The 15,271-nt window shown below is 37.9% G+C and overlaps 1 protein-coding gene across 12 annotated transcripts in view; it reads right to left on the minus strand.

The window, feature by feature from the left end:
• LOC119773645 (receptor-type tyrosine-protein phosphatase S-like) overlaps window positions 1–15,271 on the minus strand; it is a 116,735-nt gene that overhangs the window by 5,901 nt on the left and 95,563 nt on the right. For all 12 annotated transcript variants that reach the window (XM_038270802.1, XM_038270749.1, XM_038270773.1 and 9 more), the window contains 10 exons: window positions 12,821–12,832; window positions 12,476–12,588; window positions 10,918–11,015; window positions 9,430–9,553; window positions 8,790–8,965; window positions 8,543–8,662; window positions 6,925–7,079; window positions 6,496–6,781; window positions 3,645–3,823; window positions 3,145–3,271 (listed from right to left, as the gene is read on the minus strand). In XM_038270802.1, coding sequence (XP_038126730.1) covers window positions 3,145–3,271; window positions 3,645–3,823; window positions 6,496–6,781; window positions 6,925–7,079; window positions 8,543–8,662; window positions 8,790–8,965; window positions 9,430–9,553; window positions 10,918–11,015; window positions 12,476–12,588; window positions 12,821–12,832 — 1,390 coding nt within the window. The remainder of the gene's footprint in view (window positions 1–3,144; window positions 3,272–3,644; window positions 3,824–6,495; window positions 6,782–6,924; window positions 7,080–8,542; window positions 8,663–8,789; window positions 8,966–9,429; window positions 9,554–10,917; window positions 11,016–12,475; window positions 12,589–12,820; window positions 12,833–15,271) is intronic.

Consider the following 15,271-nt stretch of genomic DNA (forward strand, 5'->3'; position numbering starts at 1 on the left):
ACCCACATAAGAAGGAATCAGCCCAAACTCAGTCTGACTAAATAGGTAGTCTCTAAGAATATAGATTTTTAAGTCTTGCCACAAATTCTTGATTATTTAGAACTAGACTTTCTAGAACCTGCATATGCTTTAATCTAAACCATGTTATTGTAGATCTGGATATATGTTTTCTTGTCAGAACATTTTGTAGCTTTTAGCAACTTTTAAACCAGGATGTCCCTGTTTTTAGCCTACACTGCAAGATATTACCTGGATATTTAATTTTAATGTTTCACGATTCATTTCCGTATTTTTTTCTAATATTTGCAACATTGTGCTATAATTTAGTATTGTACTCTGCAATTGGTTTTTGCACAATAAATGACTTTGAACTTTGAATTTGGCCAATTTTCCAATATTTTACTGTAGCATTGTCAGTAAAATACTGTAGTCACACCATCCTTTGTGAAAACTCAACTCGCTGCATTAAAATTTTAACTATGGTAAAATGTTGAGTATTATGGGACCAAGACAGAGCAGTATTGAATGTCTATTATTTGTCGCTCATCGGCAAGAAGACAAAAAGAAGGTAAGGTGAACATTATTTAAAATATTAAGTAGCTTTTTCTACTGTTATGTGTGTGAATTCGCACATGAAAAAAGTAGAATCATTTTCTATGATCTTCGCATATCCATAGGAGGGAAGGTCAAAAGTTATTTGGTAGAGAAAATGCAGGAAACTTTGCCACACAGAATATTATATATAAATATTACAATAAAATCCAGGCTATAAGCTGCTAATTTTGTCACACGCTTTCACACAAGTCCAGAGGCTGTCACTCCTGTAAAAGCACTATAGACCCACCTTCAATTAAATGTATTGAATTCTGTCTCGGTGTTGTGATACATAACCCGTGAATAAGCTATATTAATATATGTTTGGATGTTTTGTTACCATGGTTAATAACTAGAGTTTTAGAACAATGATCAGGCTGGAAAATGTTCTTCCTCTTTTATTTTTGGAAACGTAGTCCCGGTCAAGCCTTATTATTGCTCTAAATCAATGCGCTGACTCAAGGTCCAGCTGGTAACCGTGGTAACAGAACATCTGAACATAAATTCTGAACAAACATTATAATTTCATAATGATATGTTTCGTTTAAAAACATATACATATTTTTTTTATTTTATAGCCTCTGAAAATTATTCTCTGTTTTTATACACCATTTATAGTCAGTACATACATAGTCTCTGTGCACATGTAAATAATTATTTATATCCTGTATAGCACTTCTAGAGAGATGCAAACTACATTTCGCTGCTTTGTACTTGTGACAGTGTAATGACCATAAAGTTGAATTCTATTCCATTCTATTCTGTATATCACAAAGTTAGAAATTATTTTAAATAGCTTTTCAATCTGTGTTTTAATTCTCTGTCATGACTGCGATCATAGCTTGGCTTTCTTAATCCAAATTATACAGTAGAACCAGTATTTGGTGTAATGTATTTGTTAAATATTTATATCCATCCATAAAATATCATATTTCAGCACGATATATCCATCTGGGCTATACATCAGCTGACTTACTTGCTTATTTAAAGTCCCAAAAAGGATTTTGTTTGTTTTTTCCTTTTTCAACACTTAAGCTATTGCAAAAGCAAACCATGCTGCTGAGAAATTCTACTAATTTGCATGAATCCACGCCTTTAGAATAGCACAACATGCTGATGAAGTTCAGGTCCTGGATGCTATCCTTGAAAGAGGGGTCGTAATGGGGCCATATAACTGTCATCAATGGGATAGCTGCACTCTTAGCACGCTATTACAACGTCAATCAGCAGCAATCTGGTGAAAGCATCTGCACTTTGGAGTGTATTCAAAGGTATTGTCATAATTACCAAATATTAATCACTGGATGCACTCTATGCTTGAATCTCAGCAGCTCCTTCGTTGCCTGTCTTTCATTACTGGATAGACTGATTAATCCAGGTGTGTCTGACCTCGGTTGGCATGACAACATTGGGCACAAACACCTGGATTAATCTTTTGTTTACAGGTACTTCTTGGACAGTAACTCTGAGGCAGGATTTAAATCCAGGAAGAAGTCCATCAGTCCACATGTGAGGACACTGGTCCGTAAACTAATGGACTTCGAATGGATGGTGTAAATGTTTTCATTTTCAGTTCTCTGTATGTTGTAATCATTTTGTTTTTACTGTACTTGACTTTTTGTAACAAAATCTGTTTATGGAGCAAATTCAAAACAGGTTTTAGTTAAAATCCTAGTGAAATCCAAGGTATAGTATTTTACAGTATTATTTAAATTGTAGATTTCTTTTGCAGTCAAAATACTGTGATTTCACAGCTACATTCATATCACAGTAATTCCACAGACATTGAAGTTACAACATGTAGCTATTGTTTTGGTGGAAATTACTGTAAAATACTCACAATCACTTACTGCAAATATATACAGAGAAATATTGTAATCTATATTCCCAGGGGATTACTGAGAAAGTAATGATAGTGGTCAGTAACGTACCATAAATTGACAGTGAGAAAATTTAACAGTGTATTTAACTTTTGTCCCCTCTAAAGAACACTATCTCACAGCATGTTGTTATAAAACACATAGGCCAAAATATGATCATTGTCTCTCTTGAGGAATGCATATATATGGCTTGTTGCAACCTGAAACACCGACTTCCAATTGGATCTATTCCACAAAGGCTATCAATTTTGATGTTTCCAGATTCTTCCACTGAAGGAGCTGATATCTGCAGGTCCTCCAGAGTAACCAGGAGCTTTGAGGTTGCTTACCAGTATGGCCATAAGCAAGTCTGCAGCAGTCTGCTTCTTTCTTTGAGATGCTTGATTCTATCAGTGCTATGTTGGATATTTTAACACAAGGAAATTATTTTATAACCAAACAGTGCTTTAAATCTCTCCACATCTTAATTTTTCATCTGTCTTCTTTGTTTACTAGTATTGGAAGCTTTTTATAAAGGGATGAAGTCACACATAGGTGGACTCTATTGTCCGATTAACGATTAAATGACTTCTGAAGGCAACCGCTTTTCTTTTCTTTAAATTTTTTTTAGGTGTGCCAGTGTAAATAGGCTGAAAAACAAATAATCCACTAAATTCTGTATTGTCTTTACCCGTCCCATTTCTCTCAGCTTTGTCAGCATGACCACGATGGTCGAGTTGTGCTCCCACAGCATCCTCCAGAAGTCTTCCGTAGTCTCAGCCAGTGGACCCTGGGTGGCGATGTAGCCTCTTTGCTGCCTGAACACAAACACACACACAGTACATATTATGAGGCAACCTCCTCCCCTTATTCTCCTCGTTTCTTCATCTGTCAGGCATCTCACTGAAAACTGGGTCAGGCTTCAGGCAAGATGAGGAACAGTCAAAACACGCGCGTAAAACCACTCTGAACAGCTGAATCATCAGGAACCCCATCTCGTTCATAGGGACTGAGGCGAGTGCTGCACCGTAAGACAAGTTGTGGGAGAACGTACAGAGTAATGACAGAGCTGACACGACATGACAGATGAAAGGGCCGCTTTGAAAAGCGCTCAGATCTGGTCACTTATCAAGGCACAATAAGCCGACAGGAGGGTCGGGTCGCATTAGCGTTTGTAGGAGGACAACATACCTGTATCCATCTATGTAACTGGCATTGATGTAGTCGGAGCCCTCCAGACCTCGGATGGGCTGCAGGCAAACGCGAGTGGTTTCGTAGGGCATGATGTTCACCAGTCGGTTCTTGAATTTGTTGCAAGGGAGGTTTGCTGTGACAAACCGTGATGTGTGGGCTTTGGTGTTAGCCAGGCGCTGGAATAAAAGATAAACGGATATTTTTGGTTTAAAATTGGACCGTTCACTGACAGAAAAAAATAATGTCTCTTAAATAATATGTTATTTGCTTCTTGGGCCCACTGAGATGAAAACAGAGCAAGTACAAGAAGACGTAACATTGTTTTTAACAATTTGTATTAGGGCTGCAACTAATGATTATTTTGCAAATCAATTAATCTGTGGTTTTTTTTTTGGATTCATCTATTAAGAATCTGATAGCCAAAGTTTATAAGAAGATTGTTTTTTAAAATAAACCAGATGAAGCTAAAACTTTTCCACTTGAGGAATTCTGGATAGAGCATATTGACAGAAGAGAACAATTTTTATTATCTGAAATGCAAAATGTTTATATATTTATTTATTATATATATTTAATTGTTATATATATAATTTTGATATAATTGCTCTTGGTCAGTTATGAGTCTCTATACTCTATACAATTTTACAATTATTTAAAAAATTTATTAATCACTTATTATTTGAGAAATTTTTTCATCCATAATTTGTATACATTTTCAAGTGAAGTATTACTTATTTTCCTGATTGGCTGCAAAAAGAAAAAGGCCATTATGACAATTTGAATCTATGTTACTTTACAATTGAAAAAACCCCCCATAAAAATAAGCACATTGACAAACATGAAACTCTTCAAATTCAAAAGGTAAGAATCAACTATTAAATTTTTTCTCCCTAAATGATAAGTGAAAGACACTATACTGTACATGAGTAACGTGACCAACTAAATATTTTAGGTAATAATAAAGATAAATCTAACAGAATATGTTTGAATGGATATTTTCTATACACTTCTAAGCAAATGCATTCTGTATATGGTATTTTACATATATGCAAGCTTACAGAAGCTTTCTTCCCTCAAAACATGTATAAAACACTGGTCTTCACCTGTGTATTCAAGGGTCTTGGTGGTAGACAAATACAATTCTTTATAAACCATTTCAAATGTTTTCCCACATTTAATGTGTCATATGTATAGTAAGAAAATCTTGTCTTATGATGTGCTATGGCTCCACAACACATTGAACTGCAATCTTAGTGTGCAAAATGCAAAAAAAAAAAAAAAAAAAAGATAACTTGAAGGCAAAATTTTGCAGGCTACTGTATTATATATATAAAGTATTTGGCCTCTTAAACAGGCTTTTACTGCCAACAACTGATAAATATCTCAGTGGCAAACATCCTAAAGCCAAGGGTGAGTTGAGAGGACCTTGTTAACATCAACCAAATGTCTGATCTGAAGTGAAATCTGGAACAGTTTTGACCTTAAACCTTCAGGTGTCTATAGCGTTTGAAGTGACAGAACTGGGCCTAGAGCTAAATCTGACAGAAGATTTATGGGGTCAGCTTAAAGACACGTTGTCACAATCTGAGAATTTTAGAAACTCTGCAAAGTTAGCAAAGTGTGTTGAGATGATAGATGATAGGTATGATAGATTCCAACCAAAATGGATAGAAAAAATACATTTTTAACAGAGGTTTATGCTGCTGTAAAGCCATTGGATGCTGATAAAATATTCCAAAAAATTACATCATTTAGAAATAAATTAGTAAATTTGTCAAAATATTTCAAAATGAGAATTATTTCATATTCAGTTTCATTTCAAAATAGCTCCACACACATGGGCGAACTTCAATTTGTTTTAAATTGAACTCTATGATGTTTAACCTTCTAAAATTATGAAAAAAAGATTTTACTACATTTATTACATGTTATTTAACCTGTATTTACTTTTATATCTTTATATTAGTTTTCAGAGATGGGAAGTAACGAAGTACAAATACTTCGTTACTGTACTCAAGTAGATTTTTCTGATATTTTTACTTTACTTTACTACTTATTTTTATGGCGACTTTTTACTTCTACTCCTTACATTTTTACACAAATATCTGTACTTTCTACTTCTTACATTTTAAAAAATTGTCTCGTTACTTTAGTTTTGAATCATTTCAATGGAGTTACCGTTATTATTTTTCACCTCATCAATACCAAATTCAATCTAATTGGATGGGAATCTACGTTGCATTTGACGCACCACTACAAGATGAATCGACAGATTCGGCGGTATTCATTGGCGGCAAATCATTGCAGCTTGGTGGCGGTGGCATAGTAGCATGGACGACGAGATGATTGAAAATGAACACAACGGAGATCTAGTCCTATTGGCAGACATCCATTTAAAATGTAGGCAACGGCATGAAAAAAGTGGTTTCTGCTTTTACTTTTATACTTTAAGTAAATTTACAAGCCTGTACTTTGTTACTTTTACTTGAGTAAAGAAGTTTAATCAGTACTTCCACTTTTACCAGAGTATTTTTTAACACAAGTATCTGTACTTTTACTCAAGTACGGAAAGTGAGTACTTTTGCCATCTCTGTTAGTTTTCAAGAAATGCATGCAATGCAAAAAAACATGTGCCTTTTCCTCTTTGTAAATCCATATCTATCTTTTGGCTCTGTAACTGACAAAACAAAACTAATTTCAATGTAAAAGTGGTTAGGCATTATCTTATTATTGTTCATAAAGACTGTTCAGACTTTTTTCTTGTAGATACTAGAAAAAAAGGCAAAATTTCAGAATATCACAAATATTTTTTCAACAGTTTTGTTTTAGCCCTTAAGCGTTTTCCCACCTTAAACTCCAGCTCCATGCCGGTGACATGCTCTCCAGGCTCCACCTTGGACAGCTTCTGCATGTATGAATAGAGGCTGCGGGCGGCCACCTCAGTGTTCCCACAGGCCACCGCCTCCAACAGGGACTCATGGATGAAGCTGTACTGGTCCTCCGTTTGTACCATGTAGTTTCTCTGTGAGCGCATGAGAGTCACATGGCCGTAGATGTCCACAGTGCGCTCGTGTCGAATGCGTTCCAGCATAGCGTCGATGACTATGAAACAGCCAGTGCGACCCACACCGGCACTGATGGGGGAGCATAAAACTACATATCATTCTGAACTTAAAGGCAGCCTTTGTGCAAGATGATTTGCTTTCTCATCATCACTCAACATGTCTACAGCTAGAGTTTGACTGATCCTCTTCAAAAGCAAGTTAAAGCTGCATACCTGCAGTGGACAATGATGGGTCCAGCATCAGGAGGGTTGCAGGCCTTGACTCTGCGAAGGAAGTTCAGGAAGGGGGTGGGATACTCAGGCACACCATGATCGGGCCAAGCAGTGAACTGGAACTGACGCACCTCCCTCCTTTCACTGCTGCCATTCTGACGTGAGAAACAAATGAGGAAAAAACATGACTTTTAAGGCCTGAATGGCATTACACATCTTTAATGTCAGTTTACACATCTTTAATGTGTAATTATGTCTTTGTAAAAGGACAGATTTTCTCTTTCTTGCAAAGCATTCATGTAAGGACAGCTGTCCTCACAAAGCATTACCGGATATATCTGCTTGTCTACTGACAATGGATGATCACTACTTCTCAAGGTGCATTGTAGGAAATTTTGAGTCCACTACTTTTTAATCCCCAAGACGTTTATTTAAAATGGCGTAACCACTATATAGTGCCCTATATCGTGATTAGGGTGTACATTCTGACACAGCCTAAGATTATAGATTGTCTTGAACAAATCATCTTGCCTGTAAAAATGGTGACAGTTAATAGGGAGATACATGGAGCTAAATACAGAGTGATTCTGGATGAAAAACTGTTTTAGGCTGCAAATAAGTTAAAATTAAGTGGAATCTTCATGCTATGGAAATGCTCTTCTTAATAAGGGACAGAGAAGGTGGTCAGAGTCGATTAAAGTGATAAATGAAGCTGGATGGAAGGAATACAGCAGGGTGGCAAAGATCAAAGCATATAGATATTTGTTAAAATGGCCCTGTCAAACTCCAAAACTAAATTAAGAATATGTGGAAAGAATTAAAATGTACAATTCATAGAATATCTCTGTCCAATCTGGCTAAATTTTCTGTGTTTTGCAGCAAAAAAATGATTCAAAACATCAGCATCTAGATGTCAGAGCTAGAAAAGGAGTTTAAGTGAAAGTTTTTTTCAAGGTATTTTATCCTTTGGAGCTGTCAATAAGACAAAATATTGTGTAATACAATTAAGCTTGTGGTCATACGAACAAACTTGAAAAAAAAAGGTCAGGGGTATAAACTTTTAAAAGAACTCTGGAAAAGATCTCAAACTGATTTATTTACTGACAGAAAGCAATAACGAATAAATCCCACTGGAAAACACAAAGCATTTTTTTCAATTATTAAAAGTTTATAGCAAAAACGACATGGATGATGGCAGTTTTAAATATTTTAAAATATGACTCTCCAGACAACACCAAAATATAGAAAGGCTGAGCTGCACTGGGAAGCTTCAGTTGGCCTAGTTTCAGGGCTCCTAAGTAGGCCACAGGGACATGCCAGACTGACGGTCCTAGATGAGCCCTGTGCTTGAAGACATCGCTCCACTTCCAGCAATGATTGCATATCAGCCCCTGACACATGGACCATGGCCTGGTTTGAGCGCTTCACGACACCCGGACCAATCTATTAGCCTCTCAGTGTCCACAAACACCGCTTGCTCAGTGGTGACAGTAATTCATAAGACCCCCAGATTCAACCTATGTCCAAAGTGTGACCCCGAAGGATTAGAGGATTTTTTTAGTTGGAATAAATTTAAAATGAAGGACAGGCAATGTCAGAAGTGAGCAAAACCACTTACCTTATGCAGAGAAAATGTGCGGACGCAGAAAGTAGCGAGCTCCATTGTGTCCAGCAATGTGACCTGGGTCATCCCGTATGTCTCTGTGCCGCGACTCGGCCAGTACTGATCACACTTTATCTGTTAGAAGTAGAAACATGAAAGCATAAAAATCTTAGAAATGATAGATGTATGGTAAGCAGATTGCTTTTTCTAGTGCTCAAATTAAATATATTTAGGTCACTGGGTATTGGCCTGGATTCCTAACCCTAGATTTCTCCTCAAGGCGCGTCATCATGACGACAGAGGCGGTCCTCTGTTCCCACACCATCCTCCAGAAGTCCCCGAATGTCTCTGCCAGGGGTCCCTGGGTGGCAATGTAGGCGTTCTGTTTCCTATACCCGTCAATGTAGTTAGCATTGATGTAGTCACTTCCCAGGATACCTGCAAACAAAGCCCTCATGAGGCTCTCGATAAAAGCATCAATCTGCATAATTGCCACATTAAATTAACCTCCTTGTATGACATCAAGCAATCAAACGAAACGTTTGTTTCTGGCAGCAGCGCCTTTCACAAGGCAACGACAAACAAACTGTGCTCTGCTGCTGTAAATTCATGAGCCTCAGATCAAACCCGCTCATTCTCCCACTTCTTGTAGTGGAGAGGTGCTGGCTGCACTTCATTGCATTTGCTGCTGTTGTCAGTTTCATGCCAGTGCACACCCTGGGTCTTCAGCAATGTTTGCAAATTTCTGATTTCATCCATTTTGCAGCTCACTCACCCTCTCCCTCAGAACACCTCTAGCTGTTCACACATTGAACCCAAATTTGTAGAGACTCTCCTCCTTCCTCCATTAGACACTCAAAGCATGTTCTTTCCCTGGGCAACCATCTCTGGATGAAACTCACCATCTACGGGAGCCAGGATGACTCGTGTATGGTCGTACGCGATGACGTTGGCATAGCGGTTTTTGGGCTTGTTCACCTCCAGGTTGGAGTGCTCCCAGGTGAACTGCTGGCTGGGGTCGATCGACTGGAAGACAAAGCAGAGAAAACCATTAAAAGAGAGCGTTGGTGTATTTAGTACAACCATTTTGCACCCAATTAAGTTTAATACAATAACTCATTTATAAATTACGCTGGGATGTTATGTAAGACCACATAGAACATAATAACAATGTGGAAAGATAATGATTCATGCTTTCAAAAATGTTCATAAAGAAAACTCTGAAAAATATGGTACCCATTTGTATTTGGCTCCTAACTTAAAACATTTTATTGCTTTAGGGCCAACTATTAGTAAAATGACTCTACTTGTAAACAAATTTAACTATATAAAACAACCAACTCCAGAGCAAGCTGTGGCTGTGGTGCTGCTCTTCAACTCTTCCACAATGTCTCTTAAAGAGTCTGGACAGAGATTTTTAAAACCTGGCAGATTATCTTAAAGAAAGATGATAAAAGGTTTATGTTATCGTATCGTCTGTGTTGAATTCCCCTTGCAAAATTACTTCAGTGGGTCGAAGAATAATTCTTACTTTACTAAGTCAGAGTTTGTCATTAAGCTGAAAACAATGTGCTTTTTTATTACATCAATATTTGAGATTCAATTTCTGATATATAATAATTAAAACTCAAACAACAAATAGTTATCTAGTGCCAAAATAAGAGAAAAATATGTAAAAAACCAATATATATATATATGTATGCAGTCTACTATAGAACTGTCTACAGCTCTAGATATATATATATATATATATATATATATATATATATATATATATATATATATATATATATATATATATATATATATATATATATATATATATATATATATATATATAAATACGCACCAAAAACAGATGCCTTATAGAACTTAAAAACAAAAAACACATAAAACTACATAAAAGCTGGAACCAGTAGCAAATGCTGTAACTATACACTGGAATAGATATGGAAATATTAGAAACGTGCTTAAAAGTCATACCACTGATATTGAATTAAATTATATTGCGACATATAATGATATTGAAATGTTGCCCAGCCTTAATAAAGTGTAAACCATGAATTATTTTTCCTTCCACTTCATTGCTATTTTCTACAGTGATTTGATCTATTCCATTTAAATGCGTAGATGTTTGTGACTTTAACAGTATAGAATGTAAAACCCATCTCAGCTTTGCAAGGCATTGCAGATAGTGGTAAATAAGTGGCATGTAATGCAAACAGGTTACAACGATGAATTGTGTTTCTAAATAACTCATGAACAAAACCTGCAAACAGATAAACATTCAATAACATTTGCTTTATGAGGCACATCAGGCCTCACATCCCTAACCAGCAAGGATGTCTGTTTATTTATTTATGCATATTAAATGATGATGCATTACTCACCTCATACTCTTGGGAGAGTCTCAGGTTGTCATTAGCTTTCAGCAGCTCGATGTGCTCAGCCAGCTCGCTGATGGGGATGGGGGGGTGGCTCATCATTCCTGCATTACACAGCCAGGTCAGAGTTGATGCAATATTCAACTAAATAAACCCAAATAACTGAGGATCGACTTCACTTTTATGCAACAATGTGAGGATAATTACACAAAGAAGCAAAAATCACATGTCATTATGGAGCACGCTGAGGCAGAAAATCAATTATGATCCATATGTGTGGACAAGGCGAAGCGAGCCGAGTGGTTTGTTTGTGATTTATTTTTTATTTTCTTTTGATAAATTGCTTTCACCATGTTTAAAGGAGCGGTGACATGGAGAAAACAAACACAGACAGAGCCCTAATTAGATGAGTTGAACGAAAGCACCTAAAGGAAGCTACCTATGGCTACTTCAATAATTTCTTTTCACAGCTAGAGAGAGAAAACGGAAGCTCCTGCAATCTATCCTCATTTTAAAAAAGGTGAGTGCTTACATCAGTGAATCATAGCAACATTTCCACCTTAAAAAAATAAATAAATCCAAGCCTGAGGCACGCTGCGTGTTTCTCCGGTTTTAAAATGACTGAGATGATTTTGCTTTGCAGAAGTTAACCATAGCAAACCCTGATGCCGTCATGGCCACCCCGACAGCGGACACATTCAGACAGCTTCTGCTGGAGATGAATTTCAGCGGTGCAGAGCCATCTCAAAGGCACTAATCTCCCGGGAGGAGAAGAAGAAGAAGTGGGCGAGGTAGGAGTCTCAAGGTTGCTGCCACACACGAAGGATAAAAAGTCTTGTGATGAAAGAGAAGAGCCAAGGCGATGCAGTCTGTGGGGGTTTTCTTTGCTTCCCGACAACATGTAAAAATAGAATAAGCCTTTATCTATTGATTTAAAAAAGTCTAATTTGACCTTTGTTGTAAGCTGACAGGTAACCTTTATCCAGGTAGACAGAGCTCAACACTTCCTCCAAACGAGATGCTGTGGTAGCAGGAAGCTGCTGCCATTAACAGAACAAAAATGGAGATTTTTTTTTCACATTATTTGAGTATGAAGTGAATGGAGGAAAGGAAAAGGAAGCTTCCTTGGACGTGACTAGAGAAAGATATTCAGATCTCTTTATGTATGGCAAGCCATATTTTTTTTTCATCAAATGATCACCATTAACCAACAACACATTTTATTTTTACTTCAGGAGCTCTAATGCTGCTCCTACAGCCTGGCATGTGGGACGTGGGAAGACGGAGATGATGAGATTTTTGACACAAACGTTGTGACTCAGACATGACTAATCACTGACTGTACTACCTGGGCAGCAGCCATTTTTGATCCTGAAGCTGCCAGGTATGAGCTGCTCCAATGGGGGATTGGGGGCAACTTTTTAAGTCTTTTCTGCATATTTTAATAGTGGATAAAATTAGCTGCATTAATATTTTATTTCTGAATTCATCTAAATGCGCCCTTGGAAGTAGGCTTTATCATGCAAATATAGAGAGCATGTCTGTGAGGGTGCAGGCTTCATACCGGGAGTCTGAAAATTGATGCGTCTCATCTCTACGGGGTCTGTCGGGTGATGGGCCATCATCTCTGCATTGCTCAAGAGGCTTTTGGTTCCTGGTTCAGAGTCTTTGCGTTTGCTGTTTAGACACCAGTTAAGGGAAATTGAAAAAAAAAACATTAGCTATTACACCCAACCAGCTTGACTCAGCACTGAAGGATCATTAGCATCTCCGTTTGAGTCAAATAAAAAGTGTAAAAGCACACGCTGTGTTTAACGGATTTGTGCAAATTCTTGTTATAGTATCCAGTAGCATGTAATTGCCGTGGGTTAAAAAAAGAACAAAGAGTCCAAAATTGGATTAATCTTACCTGTCAGGTTTGCTGCTTCCCATGAAACAAGAGCGAGGGTCGGAACAATTAGAGGCAGAAAGGGAAGGAAAGAGAGAGATTGTTTGAGAGATAAATCGATATAGTTGCATTAGTATTCAAAAGCCTGATAACTTGCAGCACACATTGCAGCGAATGGCAGAGCTCAGGCTTTGATGGCTGTCTGCGGGCAGAACAGACTTCTAGACTGGAACAAATTTGATGGATTTTGGACATTTTGATGAGAGAGGTAGAGCAGTAAACAATTCTGCTGACCGGAATATCAACAAGAGCTGCAAGCAGATAAAGAGTAGTGCAAGAGAATGTACGATGTTGTATTGTCAAAAATTTTGAATGCATTTTAATGGTCTTTTATATGAAGATGAAACAATACGAACCGATTTGTGTAGAAATGAATGCTTTTCTGTTTTTTACATGTAAAAATCTTAAGAGGTTGGCGTGAAATTCTAAAGACCCTTTCCCACCGAAAATAATGCATTAACCCGGGTTTTTAAAACACGGGTCCTTCCCACTGGCAATAAAATAGCTGGGTCTAACCCCTTGCTTGCAAACTGCCTGACTTCTGTTCCCCTGTCTTGTGACACTATTACACTGGGTTAGCATTGATGATGTCACCACTGCGACAGAAATCAAGAAAGTAAACAATGTAGAGAAACATGTAAGGAAACCAAACATAACAAATTTACTTTATTTTTTTGATCTTTTATTGTCTGTATCCCTCTCACTTGTGCTGCACTATGTTTATCGAATATAAACAGGGTTGTTTTGGCTTGTTAGTTGACGTCTGTTCAATGGTATCACGTTTAGCTGCTCAACCCTGCTCAGGTGTTTCAACAGAATGCCGATCAGAGCCGAGGCCATTTTAAAGCGGGCCGCTTGCCGAGTCATATGACCTTGATAGACATGCGTCAGTGAGCTGTTCCCACTGCCACTAAAAGCCGATTGCTCCTAGGTTTAAACTGGTTTTTCAGCCAGTGTGAAAGGGGTACAGGTGCTGGTCATAAAATTAGAATATCATGAAAAAGTAGATTGATTTCAGTAATTCCATTTAAAAAGTGAAACTTGTATATTATATTCATACATTACATACAAACTCATATATTTCAGATGTTTATTTTGTTTAATTTTGATGATTACAAATGACAACAAATGAAAATCTCAAATTCATCATATCAGAAAATTAGAATATTACTGAAGACCAATAAAAACAAAGGATTTATAGAAATGTTGGCCAACTGAAAAGTATGAACATGAAAAGTATGAGCATGTACAGCACTCAGTATTTAGTTGGGCCTCCTTTGGCCTGTATTACTGCAGCAATGCGGCGTGGCATGGAGTCGATCAGTCTGTGGCACTGCTCAGGTGTTATGATAGCCCAGGTTGCTCTAATAGTGGCTTTTAGCTCTTCTGAATTGTTGGGTCTGGTGTATTGCATCTTCTTCTTCACAATACCCCATAGATTTTCTATGGGGTTAAGGTCAGGAGAGTTTGCTGGCCAATTAAGAACAGGGATACCATGGTCCTTCAACCAGGTACTGGTAGCTTTGGCACTGTGTGCAGGTGCCAAGTCCTGTTGGAAAATGAAATCTGCATCTCCAAAAAGTTGGTCAGCTGCAGGAAGCATGAAGTGCTCTAAAACTTCCTGGTATGTGGCTGCGTTGACCCTGGACCTCAGAAAACACAATGGACCAACACCAGCAGATGACATGGCACCCCAAACCATCACTGACTGTGGAAACTTTACACTGGACTTCAAGCAACGTGGATGAAGTGCCTCTCTTCTTTTCCTCCAGACTCTGGGACCTTGATTTCCAAAGGAAATGCAAAATTTACTTTCATCAGAGAACATGACTTTGGACCACTCACCAGCAGTCCAGTCCTGTTTCTTTTTAGACGCTTCTGACGCTGTCTGTGGTTCAAGAGTGGCTTGACACAAGGAATGCGACAGCAGAAACCCATGTCTTTCATACGTCTGTGTGTGGTGGTTCTTGAAGCACTCACTCCAGCTGCAGTCCACTCTTTGTGAATCTCCCCCACATTTTTGAATGGGTTTTGTTTCACAATCCTTTCCAGGGTGCGGTTATCTCTCTTGCTTGTACACTTTTTTCGACCACATCTTTTCCTTCCCTTCGCCTCTCTATTAATGTGCTTGGACACTGAGCTCTGTGAACAGCCAGCCTCTTTAGCGATGACCTTTTGTGTCTTGCCCTCCTTGTGCAAGGTGTCGATGGTCGTCTTTTGGACAACTGTCAAGTCAGCAGTCTTCCCCATGATTGTGTAGCCTATAGAACTAGACTGAAAGACCATTTAAAGGCTTTTGCAGGTGGTTTGAGTTAATTAGCTGATTAGAGTGTGGCACCAGGGGCCATCAATTTTGAACCTTTTCACAATATTCTAATCTTCTGATATGATGAATTTGAGATTTTCATTTGT

This window comes from Cyprinodon tularosa, unplaced genomic scaffold (genome assembly GCF_016077235.1).
Source record: "Cyprinodon tularosa strain WSP-4 unplaced genomic scaffold, ASM1607723v1 ctg12, whole genome shotgun sequence".
Lineage (NCBI taxonomy): Eukaryota > Metazoa > Chordata > Actinopteri > Cyprinodontiformes > Cyprinodontidae > Cyprinodon > Cyprinodon tularosa.